This window comes from Macrotis lagotis, chromosome 7 (genome assembly GCF_037893015.1).
Source record: "Macrotis lagotis isolate mMagLag1 chromosome 7, bilby.v1.9.chrom.fasta, whole genome shotgun sequence".
In the NCBI taxonomy this organism is placed as follows: domain Eukaryota; kingdom Metazoa; phylum Chordata; class Mammalia; order Peramelemorphia; family Peramelidae; genus Macrotis; species Macrotis lagotis.
The window spans coordinates 58707834-58724825 of record NC_133664.1 but is presented as its reverse complement, the minus strand read 5'-3'; the positions used below and the strand labels follow the sequence as shown (position 1 = coordinate 58724825).

At 34.8% G+C, this 16992-nt stretch overlaps 1 protein-coding gene across 1 annotated transcript in view; it reads right to left on the bottom strand.

Annotated features, from left to right (window-relative positions):
• Positions 1-16992, bottom strand: part of PLXDC2 (plexin domain containing 2) — a 498104-nt gene that overhangs the window by 312384 nt on the left and 168728 nt on the right. Inside the window, 1 exon segment of the mRNA XM_074192955.1 lies at positions 1261-1475. Coding sequence (XP_074049056.1) covers positions 1261-1475 — 215 coding nt within the window.

Here is a 16992-nt window from a genome sequence, read left to right as displayed (position 1 = left end):
GATAAGAGTGGATGTGGCTAATGAAATGTAGTAGAGAATGAGATAGAGTGGATAATGAGAGACAGTAGAGAAAGAAGAAAGAGGCAAGAAGAAAACAAAGTTTTCAGCATATCTATTGTTAGTAGGAGTGACATAGATAATAACTGAGCCAAGTACACAGAGATTTGGTTAGACAGAGGAAAATCAGGAGAGATCAGTGTCAAGAAAATTTAGAAGAGACAGTTTCCAGGAGAAGAGATTAGTCCCAGGGAGAGTAAAAAATAGATGAGAATTAAGAAGGCTTTTAGATTTGACAAATTTATTAAAGTTGATAAATGTGTTTTATTCTAGAATCAATAGAAGGTCACCAAATATTTTCAAATAAGAGAAATAGGTCATCAGCCTGGAAAATTATTTTGGCAGCTGTGTTTAATATTGAATAGAGGCTGAGAGGCCAGCTACTGGTCTCTGTTCACTTAGAAGGGTGAGGTGAGATGAGGGCTAGCCCTGGGGGGATATGCATAGTCTGAATACTCAGTAACCACTGAAATCATCTGATAAAAAAGTGACTTGCAATTTTCCTTCTTGAAAATTCACAATTCTTCTCTATTCAGGGGGCAAAGCCAGACAGAAGACTGCCAAACATCAAGGGAAAACCAAATTGTAAAGCTAATTACAGTACTCATATTTTCTCTGCTTCTTAGTAGAAAAAAATTCACAAACACATTTTCACAGACATATTGAGGCACAAAAGAGTAAAGGTTATCATTTTTCTAAATTTCAGAATCCTGTCCCATAGCCATACAGAGATTCAGGCAGAATGAATAAACAAATATTCAAATTAAAGGGGCAGATAATTTAGTGATTAGTTCTATTTCTGAGGTCAGAATGAAGGGATTGGGCAGCAAAGATAAATATGAAGAAAACTAGTTGTGTGCCAATATAGTCATTTAGCATCTATGTGTATCAGGTTTTGATCTGTAAAATGAGAAGTTTTAGCTATATCATTCTCTATGGTCCCTTTTGTTCAATGATTTCATGATTACTCTTGAAAACAAATAAATCAAGCACATTCATTCCAAATGATTGAGCTCTAATATAGGTTCTTTGTATGAGTCACAAAAATTGAGTATGCTGATGGATATCCTGTAAGCTCCATTAAAAACAGGAACCTATAATCTCCAGCAGCAATGGTACCTTACATCCAAGAGACAATCAATCACTCTGTGTTTAGCTCAAATGACATAAATTGAATTTCAAATACTTAGAACATAATTCTACCTCAATCTGTGTGTTGTTGTCATGTCCATCATCATCAAGAAGCAGATCTGTGAAGCCTCTGGGTTCTGATGAATCTTGACCTGTACTTGCTCGGTTGGTGTCAATTGACTTGAGTGGTTCAGAGTTCCTTTTCCACCTGTGGTTGTACACATGTGAGTCTATGTCAACCTCCTCATCTCCAGGAGACAAGCCATGGGCGACTTCAAATAGCACAACTGTTTGGAGAAAAAATTATTTTCTATAAGAAATAATTCATGATTGTTGTATCAAAAAAGCCAAAGGCATATTTAGGCGCTAGGTGATAGTCATTAGCTGAGGAGAGGATATAATTCTCCAAATGAAACATCTTCATTTTGCTAGAAAAAATAGAAAACCCATCTTCTAACAATAAAATATCTTTTTAAAGATTATTTTTGTACTTGTTCAATATTAATTTTGTGAAATAATAATATTAGTACTATCCCCATATATTAGTCCCAGAAAAACAAGCTTGATCTCATAGAAAGAGAAAAATTCAATGAAGTAATGTTTGATTTGCTGGAAAATAAAATCCTTATAATGTTCACTTATATGTGCCATTTGATATCTATGAGTTGTAATGAGTGACAAGGGATTTTTTAAAAGATGCATTTGGATGAAATTATATATACTATGACTGCAGTATTAATTTGCAAATTTATCTCCTAAGTTCTAACTTGATTCCCTGCCTGCCTAACCCAGTGACACACTTCTGAAATGCTCCAGAAATGTACAAGTTTCCCTTTTTTTTTTTATCATATCACCTAGGAGTACCATCAGAACAACTAAAAATGACAGTGATGGGCACCTATATAGAAAAGGACAGGAAGGCAAAAAGATCAATCATAACGGTATTTCAAAGTCATCAGTGGGGACTGGCCCCACTGACCTGGTTCATCTTGTACTACAGAAGGGAAAATTAGATTCAATCGCTGCTCCCACTTCTTTCATTTCAATAGGTCAGGGGATGCCGTTTCATATAGAGAGGGACAAGCTTCCTCTCCCCAGTGATGTCCTCTTCACCTTACCAAAATATGATTTGACAGGCTTTACAACTGGTAGGTTGTAGGATCAAAAAGGGCTAAGAGAAGAGTGATTTAATTACAGCTGTGATTTTCCCTAAGGCAAAAACATTCTCAGAGATCAAAATGTGTTTAATACAGCCTATAATATCATTAGAATTGCTGTTTGAAGCCCCATTAATCAATCTAAGCCTACATTCATGGTCACGGACCTAATGGCTTTCATTTTCTCCTTTTGGGAGAGCAAAGCACTAATGATGTCCCTCCTTCCGCCTGAAGAGACAATACTCTCTCATTCCCTAGGAAATCAAATGGAAGTCTGGCTTCTGGGTATTCTGGTGACCACAGGAAAAGGAACAAAAAGCATGCTAGCAAAAGCAATCTCAGCTAAATCTTTGACATGATCTACTGAGGCATCATTATTGTAGAAAAACATATTTGAAGTCATATGTTTGTTCATCTGCCAATTAAATGACTTTTTATTTAGTGTGTCTTTATTTAGCCATGTGGATCATTTAGTGCCAGGTGGGCAGTCCTGTATAGGCATTAGCCTATACAGAGGAATCAAATAAAACAGCAAATGGTCATAGCCATCTAGAATCTTTTATTGTGATAAGGGAGGGAAGATGGGCAGTTAGGTAGCACAGTGAATATAGTTTGGGTCCAGAGTCAGGAGGAACTGAATTCAAATCCAACTTCAGGCATTTGCTAAATGTGCAACCCTGGGCAAGTCATTTCATTCCGTTTATCTCAATTTCCTCATCTGTAAAATGAGCTGGAGAAAGGAAATGGCAATCCACTCTAATTTCTTTGTCAAGGAAACCCCGATAGGGTCACCAAGATTTGGACATGACTGAAGTGACTGAATGAACACAAAAACATCCATAGAAAACATAGAGGGTTCAAAAATAAGAACATTATACAGCAATTCAAAGAACAGGGATGAAGCTGCCAGGATAAATGGGTCTTTGTCCTAGGGCACTGACATTTCAGGCAAAGTGGAACAAGTTCCTTTTTTAGGGTAACTACCATTCCCAGATTTCAACATCTAGATTCTGAACTGTCATTCCTTGGATCACCACCTCTAGGGTCCTGCTGCCGTGACCACTGTGTCCCCAGTCCTAATTCTTCTTTGTGAAATAGTATAGAAAGGGGCAGGGAGGAAGTGTGTCCTAAGAAACTTTCATCATGGAAAGGAATATATAGTCTAAACCTCAGAAAAGAAAAAAAATGACTTTGGGGCAGCTAGGGGGCACAGTGGATAGAGCCCTGGAGTCAGGAGTACCTGAGTTCAAATCTGACTTCAGATATTTAATAATTACCTAGCTATGTGTCCTTGGCAAACCACTTAACCCTATTTGCCTTGCAAAAAGCTAAAATAAATGACTCATTGCTGAACACTGTGCACCCTCTGAGTCTTTACTCATAAAAACATCTGAATTCACCTTTACCAAATAATTCCATGTCAGAGACAGCTCTACCAGTGAAAGAGCTCTGGATCATAATCCCTTTCAGTGAGTCAGTTGCAAATCTGCAAAATACCCCCTTCTACATAAGCTTCTGAGATGGTTACAAGTAAAATGAGAGGCTGCCTCAGAGAATGCAGACTACTAAGGCAAAAATAATACATTAAATATCTGGTGTGCTTGCCACATGCAACAGAAATCATTCACAATGCACATCAAAATACTAGAAAACAAATGCAGAGGAGCAGATCAGATTCTTTCAGAACGTATTTTCTCTTCTCCAGACTGTTAATCATTTATGTATATACCCACATAAACATCTAATATATAATCTGTTATCCTTATATATGAATGCATATGCATGTTTATATTAGCACGCTTATATAGGTTTATATATTATCATAGTGCACATCTATAGATCTATATGTGCTCACACATGTATGCAGACCTATATATACTGTGTGTGTACATATATTTAGATCTAGAGATCTAACTATGGATTTCTGGATATAGACATGCACACAAATATCTATAGGTAGATCTCTATATTTATATCTATAAACATAAGTATGCATATAGATATGCATAAGCATACATGTAGGAACCTAGGTGATACTCCTAGAAATGGAATCAGGAAGAACCCAAGTTCAAATCCAACATTAGACATTTAATAATGTGACCCTAGTGTGCCACTTAACCACTGCATACTAAACTCTTCTGTTAAATGGAGATAAGGATTTCACCTACTGCCCAGAATTGTTATAAGGATAAAACTAGATAAATGAAATAGCTGCAGAGCACTTAGCATATATCACAAGTATATAAGAATATACAACTGTTTAAACCTATATCTATATATTTTAAAACATATAGATACTTTTTATAATGTTTTAAAATGAACAAAGTATTTTATGTGTTTTATTTGGATCTTGTAACAACCATATATGTCTGTTGCTATTGTAATTCATAATTTACAGAAGAGGAAATGGAATTTCCAAGAGATTATGGGATATGAACAGGGGTGTCAAATCTAGGTCTTCTTGACTCCAAGTCGGCCACTTCCTAACCACTAAGATTCCACAGTCCATGGTTACTGGAGGCATGAATAGCTTGTCCCCAGTATTCTTTCAGTAGATAAGAGAGACAAAAGCTGCATTTAAAAGAAGTATCAAAATGGAATAGTATGAGATTCTTATGGCTATAATTTGAAAGAAAGAAACAAAGTAATTCTCAGTCTTCTCACTCCCAGATCCTACTTTTCAGAAAGAAGATACCTGATAAGGCATTTGGAGATGTTGAAACCTTAACATTCAAGCCCTTTTCTTGTCATCCTTCCTTCCTGAATTTTGAATTCAGACCCAAGAAATCATTTTGACAGACCCTCTCATGTCATAAGAGAAAGCAAAAAGTCAGAGGGCTAAACCCTGAGACTAATAATCTATCTAATAAGAGAATAAACGTGAAATAAATTCTATTGCCACCATGCATTCATTTTTTTCCCAACTAAACCCCTATTATTATGTAGCTGAGGGTTGGGAAAAAAAAAGCTGATTGGATTTTTCTGTCTCTTATTTAATGGTTTAGCTGAGTGTTGTTAATGGGGGAAGAAGATTTTGAACAGTTGTAGATATTAAATTTACATGGATTGAACTAATGTCAGAAGCTGGCAATTAATGCTAAACCAATTAAATGACAAAAGGACCTCACTTCCCCTTTACTGAATGTAAATGTAAGATAAAACATTAGTCCTTTGCTTAGATTATGAATAAATTGATGTTTAGAGCAAACCATATAACAAAAAAAGATCTGTTTTAAATGAATAATAAATCCTACACTGTTTAGAAACCTTTCTGAACATGTCCTTTGAGATAACTGAATTTTCCAGTGAAGTACGAAAGGAGAGTGAAAATATATGTGTGTGAGAGAGAGAGAGAGAGAGAGAGAAAGAGAAGGAAGAAGAAGAAGGAGGAGGAGGAGGAGGAGGAGGAGGAGTAGAGATGATGAAGAGGGGATGGAGGTAGAGGGAGATAATTCTGATAAAATGAAGCAAGATTATGCAATTATGCATCTGTGTTTGAGCAGTTTTTGGTCTTCTATTTTGTTATGACACTATCTTTTTTACAACATTCAATGTTCTTGCTCATGCAAAATTTGATAAACATTGCTGGGGAAACTAGAAAGCAGTTTGGCAGGAACTAGGCATAAATCTAATATCATGGACCAAGACAATGTCAAAATAGATAAAATATTTAACATAAAGGATGGTATCATAAGTAAATTAGGGGAGGATGAAGAAATGTATCTGTCAGATCTGTGGATAAGGGAAGTATTTATGGCTAAGTAGGAGATAGAAAGAATGGTGGGAATTAAAATAGATAACTTTGATAATATCATGTTTTAAAAAAGATTTTGCACAAACAAAACTAAGACAACCAAAATTAGAAAGAAAAAAAGAAATTGGAGAAAATTCATATTAAATTTCTCCGATAAAGGTCTCATTTTTAAAATATATATGGAACTGAATAAATTTTTTCCAAATTCTGTAGTTGATAGCTATAGGGAGTTTTCAGAAGATATCAAAACTATCAATAATCACATGGAAAAATGCTCTAATTCACTATTGATTAAAGAAATATAAATTAAAATGATTCTGATACATCACCTATCAGATTGGCTAACATTACAGAAAAAGGGAATGACATATAGAAAGGGATTTGGAAAAATTTGAATACCCGTGTATTATTGGTAGAATTGTAAACCAGTCAAACTATCCTGGAGAATAAAATGCAACTATATCAAAAAAGGCTATAAAACTGTTTCTACTCTCTGACTTAGCAATAGCAATACCACTACTAAGTCTGTATTCCAAAAAAAATTCAAAGGAAAAGGAAAAGGTCCTATAAGTACAAATATATTTAAAGCAGTTCTTTTCAAGGTGGCAAAGAAATAGAAACTGAGGACCTGTCCATGAACTGGTGAATGACTGAACAAATTGTGGTACATGATCATAATGGAATACTATTATACTATAAAGAATAATGAAAAGGATATTTCAGAAAAACCTAAGAAGACTTATATGAACTAATGCAAAATGAAGAGGGAAAAATTAGGAGAACACTATACGGTCACAGAAATACTGTGGGATGATCAACCGTGAATGACACTGCTAATTCTCAGAAATATTATAAGCCAAGACAATTTGAAAAGCCTTAATGATGAAAAAGTGTATCTAACTTAAGACAAAGAACCAAAAGGGTCTGAATTCAGATTGAATCATACTTTTTTAAATTTCATTTTTCTGGTTTTATCTTGTTTGTGTTTTCCAGTATTGCTAAGATAGAAATCTGTTTGGTATGACTTCATATATATAAATGATGTCTAATTGCCTTCTCAAGAAGAGGAGGAGTAGGTAGAAAGAAGGAGGGAATTTGTATCTCAATTTTTAAATGTTTATATATAAATAGAAAATATTTAATTAAAATATAAAATACTTGTTATAGGATAAGGTATCAAGGAGGGGGAGAGGAGGAAGAAGGATACAAGGAGAAATTTAGGAAATAAAACAAAAGCTATAAATAAAATTAGATTTTGAGGGAAAAACTTCTCTTCAAGGACCAAGAAGTATCTCCTTAGATTTAAGAGCACTGATTTGTCATGTTGCTCAGAAGTCTGATTATGGAGTTTATTATATATTTCGTATACCTAAACTGAATTCCCCATTGGTGAGGATGCTAGACAACTGGCTTCTAGACAGAAAAAATGCTCACAGGACATCTGTTAGTTGGTCATCAAAATAAAGACAAGCATTATGTTAGAAGATGGATAATATTTCCTGAATTTTAGAGCATGAACTCTTAATATTTTATGTGTTTCATGGACCCTATGTATAAATCCTTTCAAAATAATTTGTTCAACGCATAAAATATACTACTATTATTGTAGTATTATAAACAAAACTGATTGTATTAAAAAGTAGTCATCAAGATATTTTAATTCTGTGGATCTCATATTAAAACCCCTCTTAAAGCTTGAAAGAGTATGTGTAAATGTGAGGTTTAAAAAAGGCTCCATTGTAAATATTCTGTTGGAGTCTTATAACTTCATTTTCAAAAAATATCAAACTGCTTTTTAAAAATTCCCAACAAACATTATGCTTTGGAACCAGGGTAAAGAATCATCTGCAGAATGAATGATCATATCCTGACACTCAGATGTGGTAGAAACAGCAACAATCCCATTCTTTCCTTTTACCAGACTAATTGAACATATTATTTCTTTGTTTTTCTATTTACTATATGTTAATTAAATCCATGATGGAACATTCCAATGGTTCCACGATAATTTCCTCAATTTATTTTGTAGTTTGCTTAATCAAACAGCCTAGAAAAAGCATTGGTTATATCTGAGTTACTGATATAGTAAGGGAGCTTTGAAAGGTTATAGTAAAATATTTTTTTTCTTTTCTTATTTTGTAATTCAGCTTGTACTCATTTAACAGAGTTCAAGGATATTTCATTCAGTTAAAATGTCAGTGGAACTGTCACTGAAGTGGGCTCTAATTTACTCCATGTGACAAAATGAGAATTAAACTCCCAGCAGCCTCCCAGTAAATCTGGGATTGGAAACAGATATCTAAAGAGCTGGTACTCTTCCTTCTAAACCTTATAATTGTCAGTCAATCAATCAGTCAGTCAAACATCTGAGTGCCTCCTAAATAGAAGGAGGTGTATTAAAATACCAAGAAGGACAGAACACAGACTCTACAGGATCTTCTAGTCTAAAAGGGGAGCTGCCTCCACCACCAGCACCTTCATAGCCATCACCATCATCATTCCCAAACTAGCATTCATCTAATGCTCATTATATGCCAGGCTTGTGCCTAAACATTTTGCAGTCATTTCATTTGATCTTCACAACAGATATAGGAGATAGGTGCTTTTATTATAACCTTTTGTAGTTAAGGAAATTGGGTCACAAATAGATTAAGTGCTATGTGCAAATAAGATGAAAGGTAAAATAGAGGTAATGAACTAGAATTAAGGGGGATAGGGAATTCTATTTTAGCTAGGACTGCAAGGAAACTCCCCAAGCCAAGAGGTAGATATGAGTAAGGAGAGAATTCTAGGCATGGAGGAGAGCCAGGGACAATTCTTAGAGTCAGGAGATGAAATGTGTTCATTGAGGAATAGAAAAGAGGCAGGTTAGCACTGGACTGCCATTGAGGGAGGAGATGTAAGTTGGAAAGGTTGTAGGAATGGCGTGGGGTGGGGTTGTAAAGATCTTTGAGTGTCAAGCGAAATATTTTATATTTGAAACTAGAGGTGATAAGGAAGTATCAAAATATATTGATGGGGTAGGCATGTGACATGAACAGACCTACTCTTTAGGAGTATTACTCTGGTAGTAGAGTAGAAGATGGAATAGTGTAACAATAGACCTGTGCTAAAATGTATGCTAAATGTAAAAAATACAGAAAGCTGAAGAAAGCTAATCTATGGTAGATGTGATGAAATATTTTGCTTAATGATTTCATTTTTAAATTCTACACATGAAGGAATAGGAGCAGTTGCTTTTCTCAGTCCCATATGAGTCACTTTATCAAAAAGAAAAGCAACAACCTCAAGCATCAAAGAATGTCAACCAAGTACAGCAGGACACAATGCTATAAGAATAAATCTTTGCATAGCATATGCCAGCATTACAGTCTTGGACTATTAATTGTGGGCTACAAGATATAAATAGAGATTTCAAACTGTACTATTAATTCACTGAAAAATACCTAGACTGCTGATTGAAATGTCATTATCTTTATGACCAACTAGGCTCTTGATCATCTTGCTCAGGCTAAGATGTACAGTACCAAACACAGATACCATTTTTACCATATATAAGAGATGCTTATATTATTTGACTCTTCCACCCTCCATCTCTGTTTTCATTCACTGAAAAGAAATGAAATACAATATTCATCATACATATGAGATCATGTACAACATATCCTTTCATTAGCCAGTCGATAGGCATTTCATAAACATCTACTGTTAAGCTAAGTTGACCTCAGCACCATGAGAGTACAGAAATCAAATGGAAACAGCTACTTCTTAAGTCTCTTAACCTTTTGGGGGATCTCAATACCCTGATTGGTAAAATTATAGGGTTCAGACTAAATGGTCTCTAAGACCAGTTCCAGATCTAAATCTCTCATCTTTAACTTCATGGCTCCACTTGCAACATGCTGCAGTTTTTGCACACTGGTTTTCTCCCTGTTCCTCACATTTACTATCTCCTATATCCAAACTTTTGGAGTATAGGGGGGACCCCCATACTTGCCCTCACTAGACACTGTAGAATTTACTTCCTTAAAGACAGAAGTTCTCAATTACTGCCTTCTTTCTTTGAATTCCTTTATCCCTCTCTACTTTCTACCACAGACCTCTTTGCTTTACTGTCTTTCTCTAAACTACCTCTGATTTATCTTCCATACACTGAAGTATGAAAATGACTCCCTGGATAGTATGTCAACTTTTTGAGAGCAAAAATTTCATTTTTGTCTTTGTATCTCAAAGCTGGCAGAGTTGTCTGTCACAAAGGGGACACAATACTGTTTTTGTCTGATAAGATTCTAACTGATCCACCTATGTCTCCATATACAGGTCATTATGATTCATAGGTCTGAAATTGGTCCATCTTGCTTTGGCATTAAAATAACCATCTTTTTTTTTTAATATTTCGATCATACTTCTGGGTACTGAAGGAAAAAGAGTTGAAAAATGGAAGAAGTGAGGCAGCTAGGTGGCACAGTGGATAGAGCACTGGCCCAGGAGTCAGGAGTACCTGAGTTCAAATAGGGCCTCAGACACTTACTAATTACTTAGCTTTGTGGCCTTGGGCAAGCCACTGAACCCCATTCATTGCCTTGCAAAAAACCTAAGGGGGGAAATAAAAGGAAGAAGCAAGGCTAGCAACAAGGCAACAAATCTATAAAAATATAACATCTATTTGCCTGAGATAAGCAGGACACAATAAATAGATCACAGTCTGAGTTCATAACTTACAGTTGTAGTTGATCATCTTTGCACCTTTAAGTCAATGAAATCATGAAAAATACAATAAATGTGATTGAAGAATGAATAACCATAACAGGAAAATTGCAAAGACATGAAGTAGAAACATTCAAGTTAAAATGCAAAATAAGAAAATTGACTGCCAATGTCTTTGCCTCTGTAGGATTCAGTGTGTATGAGGCAATAATGTTAGAATACTCTGTATAAATCAATGGGTCTAATGTTAATGATGAGGAAAGAATGTAGCTTTGACAGATTTCCATTAAAAAATTCTTTCAGAATATTGGAAAAGAATGACTAAAGCTCATCCCAGGTTCTTCTCTACTGTTCTCTTCTCTTCCCTTGTCTTTTATCTTAATCCAAAGACTCTTCTATTGCCCATCCTTCCAAGCATATGGAAATATCCAAAAAAATTTTAGGATAGTTTTCCTTTTAAACTTTATTGATTTAATATATAATTAAACATCAATATAACCACATATATGTCTGCTCTTATCAATACACATATACATACATAATCAAACATTTCTTTCTCCTTATGATTTTTGCCCTATGTGGGGATCTATTTACCTAAATGACTTTAAAGTTTAAGAAGTCATTATGCCCTTGAATACTATCATTTAGGAAATTAATGTTCTAATCCACAAAATGAGAAGGAATTCTTTTCCCTAGGTCAAGTTGATATGAAAGTACCATGTACAGGAATGGTTTGCTGTTTCCTTTTCTAGCTCACTTAGGTATGAAAATACTGGGGCAACTAAGGTTATGCATTTGCTCAGGGTCACATAGCTAATGAGTGTCCAAGGCCAGAATTGAACCCACTAAAATGAGTGTTCTTGACTTCAGGCTCAGTGCCTTATTCACTATGACATTTAACTTCCCAAATAACACCTAATAATGAGAAAAAGATATTGTTATTTAAGGACACATTGTAGGGAAGGCTATTTTGGGGGGGGGGAAATAAGTTTGTGATATAAGACAAGTGCCAGTGCTCAACAGTGGGGTCAGCTCTGCTATGCTGAGGTATGCAGGAATTACTGATGGGAAATGCTTTGCATGGGAAATATTTTGTCTCTTGAGGAAAAATAAAACAATGTTAGCCAGATATGACCAAAAGTTCGAAATTCTTATGATGGTATAGTGTCAAAGAGAATCTCAAACTTTTCAGAACACAAAGGAGTGAGAGCTTGTAGTAAGCTAAATTCATGTATCACACATTCAACAATTTCTATATTAGTGCCTCATCTAATTATCAACCATGCCATGATGAATTTTAAAAACCCAATCAAACATGACCTATAAGTCATACCTTCATATAAATCCAATCCCAAAATTGTTTGCCAATTTATAAAAAAGTATTCATCAACAGGAATTAGATATTTTTATTAAAATTCTGTAGGGTCATAACTCATCTAATAATATTGTACTGATTCCTTAGAAACAAATATTAAAAAGAACAGTGAACGGTCAAAGCAGGTCTAAAAGAGAAAGAAAATAAGGGGATATATACCTTAAAAATCATGCTAGAGTAGCTTATCCTCCCAACGTGGCTACTTGCCCAGTTGAAGGATACTTGGAATTGCATATGAAAGAATCCTTCTCTAAGACCAAGTATAGGGTCTAATTTAGAGATAAACTGAAGTCAAGAGATTTTCTTTGTTAATTACCATATAACTTCCTTGGTTTATATGACATAATCCTCGATACATTTTCTAATATAAGCAATTTATAGGGCATGATAAGAAGGGGCATCGTTTCTGGCAGATACTCAACTACTAACAGTGTAAATTGAATAACATTTTAAATTTTCTGAAGGCCTTGCTCAGCCAGAAGAAATAATCTTCTCCTCCAAGTTATTCAATTTCTTACTTTTTCAAGGCAAATTAAATGAATTCTTTTTTAAGAACCTGAAAATTACTGAGTAATAGACCAGCGTTCTTTATCTGAATGTCCTACTATACAATTTAAGGTAGGAGAAGTGATAATCAGAGCCAAGGTTGGTGCTAATGAATATTAAAACCAATTGAGGAGTGAGGATACCAAAAAAATATTACTTACTAGAGTAAAATAGCATCCTGACTGCCATACTGATGATCCCCACACTATGATTCAGTGGCATTACTATTTAGAGCAAACACTAAACTCACTCTCAAGAAAAGCAAAAAGGGGCGGCTAGGTGGCACAGTGTATAAGGCACTGGCCTTGGAGTCAGGAGTACCTGGGTTCAAATCCGGGCTCAGACACTTAATAATTACCTAGCTGTGTGGCCTTGGGCAAGCCACTTAACCCCATTTGCCTTGCAAAAACCTTAAAAAAAAAGAAAAGAATTTTTTTTTTTAAATTTTGTTGCAGTAATGAAAAGTGCTTGTTCATCTTTTCCGAATTTCTCAGTTCAAATTTCTCATAATGAAAAGACAAAACTAAGCTCAATTCATTGTAATCGCTTCACACCCCCCCCCCCCCGCTCCAAAATAAACAATCCTCCTTCTCTCAAAATTAAGAAAATTCTACTGTGTTTGAGATACTACATTAGGCATGGGGTGGAGGTAGAGGGAATGCAAAGATATGAAGGAAATAGTTCCTATCTTCAGGGACCAAAATCCTATTGGGGAGATATCATACACAAAGAGATAAATAAATACAAAGTAGTTTCTAGGGGAATACTGAGAAGATATCGCAGAAGGGGCTACATCTTAAAGAAAATTTTGGTTTTATTTTGCTATATATGATTAGTCTTAAATCTCTAGCACCATTTGACCATCTTCTGGGTAAGTCAATCTAGGACATGTATATGTGTATAACATCTTTCATAGGATTTTTCTCCTCCGAAGTCCATAAATCTGTCAGAATCCCTAAATGATGGCAAAATCCCTAAATACATTCCGCAAATCACATGACTTCAGCAATGGAGTAAGTCATCTAAGGATTATAAGTCCTTATACCCAAACTACTATGTCAGTCCTTCCAATTAGGATTGTAAAACAGTCTTCTATGAAGAACAGGTGCTTCTCCTTATGGAATCAAGAAAGGTTGTGTTTTATTTTTTCCTTTTCTTTTATAGTATTAAGAGAAAAAGAAGGTAAAAACAAACATTTCTTGTGAGAAATTGTATTTGATGTTTTGTCATAAAGCAACATTATATTCACAGATGACTGTGAAAAGTCATTGAGGAATCAGCAACTTCCATGAAAAACATTTCTGTGATAACTAAAGAAAAGAATAACAAAATGCTGGATATAACATTTCCTGAGAGACTGTTTAAATTTTATTCTTGAGTGAAATGCAAACAAGGTTTCTTGACAGACCTTAATTCTGGGGTTCTTAAGCTGAAGACCATGAATTATTTTTATAAATATGTTTTACTAACTATTTCAGCATACATGATTTCCTTTGTAATCTTATTATCTTTATTTAATCATAGGAAATTAAGATATATTATATAGAAATATAAGTGTTATTGGCAAAGAAAGATTTTTATGTGTTGAGTAAATAAACAATATTTAATGTACTTTTATAGGGGTTTGAGATGAATTAATATTTAAGGCAATGGCTGAAATTTCATTAGTTGGCAAGATAATATCAAAAATATGCATGAGTAATTCAAAAGCTGGGAAGGGTGAAATCAAAAATAGATATGAAGCAAAGAGTAAACTACAAATGAATGTTGTTCACCCCATCAGCCCACTGTATTTCATAAAACAGAGATTAGCATTTCAGTTTCTTGAAGTCTCTTTGCAGACTCAAATTTCTTTGATTCAAAATGGTCAAGAATGCCAGTTTCTAAAAGTGGAGAGAAATGCATCATTAAAATTTAAATATCAATATAAAATGTAGTTATAGTCACATAGCCAAACTCTTAAAAATGAAGTTGTCTAAAGAATTTCAAATGTTATGGAATATCTAAATTCTAGTATTCCTCTCCTAGACAGCATTCTCTAATTAAATTGCATGATTGCATATATTTATGCTGATTACATAATTTGACTAACTTTGTAAATAAACCACAATCAACAAAATTACTTTAAAAAAACCAACACACATACAAGGAAATTAAGACTCAAAAAAACTTATCAAAATTAGTTTTCTTTCCCTGTATGTATTTCCCAAATCATATGACATTAGCAATGGAGTGAGCAATCACATGGATTACAAAAGCCTTATGTCCAAACCACTGTGTCAGTCCTTCATAAAAAACTCTGACTTTTCAGGTGATTTTCTAGCTTTTTAAAAGTTGCACGTTTTTCATTCCTGATTTTTTTATAATTTTTCTTTTTTTTTTTTTTTGAGGGGATGGGATAATCTCCAGATAAGTATGTCTGATCATAAACTCAGAGTATTGTGACATTAGCAAGTGCCTGAAAATGATGATGAAGAGGGCAACTGGTATTTCTACTGCACTTTAAGATTTACTCATTTGATACTCAACAAATCTGAGACAAAGGTGTTATTATTTCCATTTTACAGATGAAAATACAAAAACAAAGAGTGGTCATATATCGTTTGCTCAGATTCAGACAATTGGGCGGGATTTGAACTCACAATTTACTAATTCCAAATTTGGAGCTCTATCCATGGTACTATCTATTTGTCTAAAGGGATGAGTCTCACTTTTGGTAGAAATACAGAAATATACATCCATATTACTGAGTGAAGGATGGGATCAAAGAAAAGTGTTCAGGAAAAAAAAAGTTGGTCTAGTCTTAAGAAAGAATGAAATAGATAAAATTCCACTTGATACAATGGTATCCTCACAAAGTCAATGAAAGAATTGTTAGGCCTCTGTGGAAGTTTTTTGAACAAGAGTCTGATTAGATGGGTAGGCAAGCATCACCGATAGGAATATATACATACATACATATATATATATATATATATATATATATATATGTATATACACACACACACATATACATAATATATATGATCACAAAACCCTTAGAGCCTCTGATTATAAATATTTGAACGTATTTCCAAACCACAAAAAGGGTGGGTGATTCCATGCAGCCATATCCATAGTGTGTGTGTGTGTGTGTGTGTGTGTGTGTGTGTGTGTGTGTGTGTGTATTATTTAAAGAAAAATCACATTTAAATAGAAAAAGTAATCTTAGTACATTTTGAACATGCCTTAATTTGCCAAAAGACTCATTAAAACAACATGCATCTGGAGCCCATCAAGTATTTGATTTCATGGATGCCGGTGTGGATGATGAACATTTGAATGGAATCTCAATGCACCTTGTTTACAAAATGCACTGAGAGGTATCACCTTCCATATCTCAGTCTGCAATCTCCCTACATGATGTTCTTCCACAAATAGCAAAAGCAAGTCCAGGCCGACAGGCTCATTTGCTTATCTGTGGAAAAGCAAACACATGGATGACAAGATAGCCTTTGGTAGGACTTGCATATCTGAATCATGTCACTACCTAGTTGTTACTTCTCTGGAGAATCTTTCTGTTCTGCCTCACTACTCTTCTGTGTCCACCCTCATAAGAAGTCAGGCACTGGCTGCTCTCTTCAACAGGTTGACTGCCTGGCCCTCAGAGGCAGAGCCAATTTGGATTCCTTGGCTCTGGCTGGAAATTTTCTTGCATAGGACCAATAACTTGAAACAACTATTGAACTAAGTGTCGCCTGCTTTTAAATATTAGAAGATGACAAGTACTGTATATAAAGCTCTAATTAAACTACTTCTTTGATTCTATCTAGAAATAGTTTTTGCCATTAGCAAAATAAAAGGACTCATAGGAAATGTCATGATAGAGGCCATCATTTTTTGAGTTTTATGGCCAAAGCTAAATTATTTTGGCAAATCTCCAAGACTTTGTGATAAAAATCTAAAACCACAGTCATATTTTAGATGTGGTGACACATACATCTTATCCCCTGCTACTGAACAGGCTGGGGCTGAGGGAACACGTGGTTCAGGAGTTTGGAAATGCAATAGTTCTCAAGTATGATCATATGTCTGCACCATAGCTGACACTAACATGGGGAGAGAGAGAGACAGACAGAGAAACACAGAGAGACAAAGACAGAGTAAGAGACACAGAGACAAAGAGAAAGAGAGACAGAGACGCCGAGAGAGAGAGAGAGAGAGAGAGAGAGAGAGAGAGAGAGAGAGAGAGAGAGAAGAGGGGAGGGAGAAGAGAAAAGAGGGGA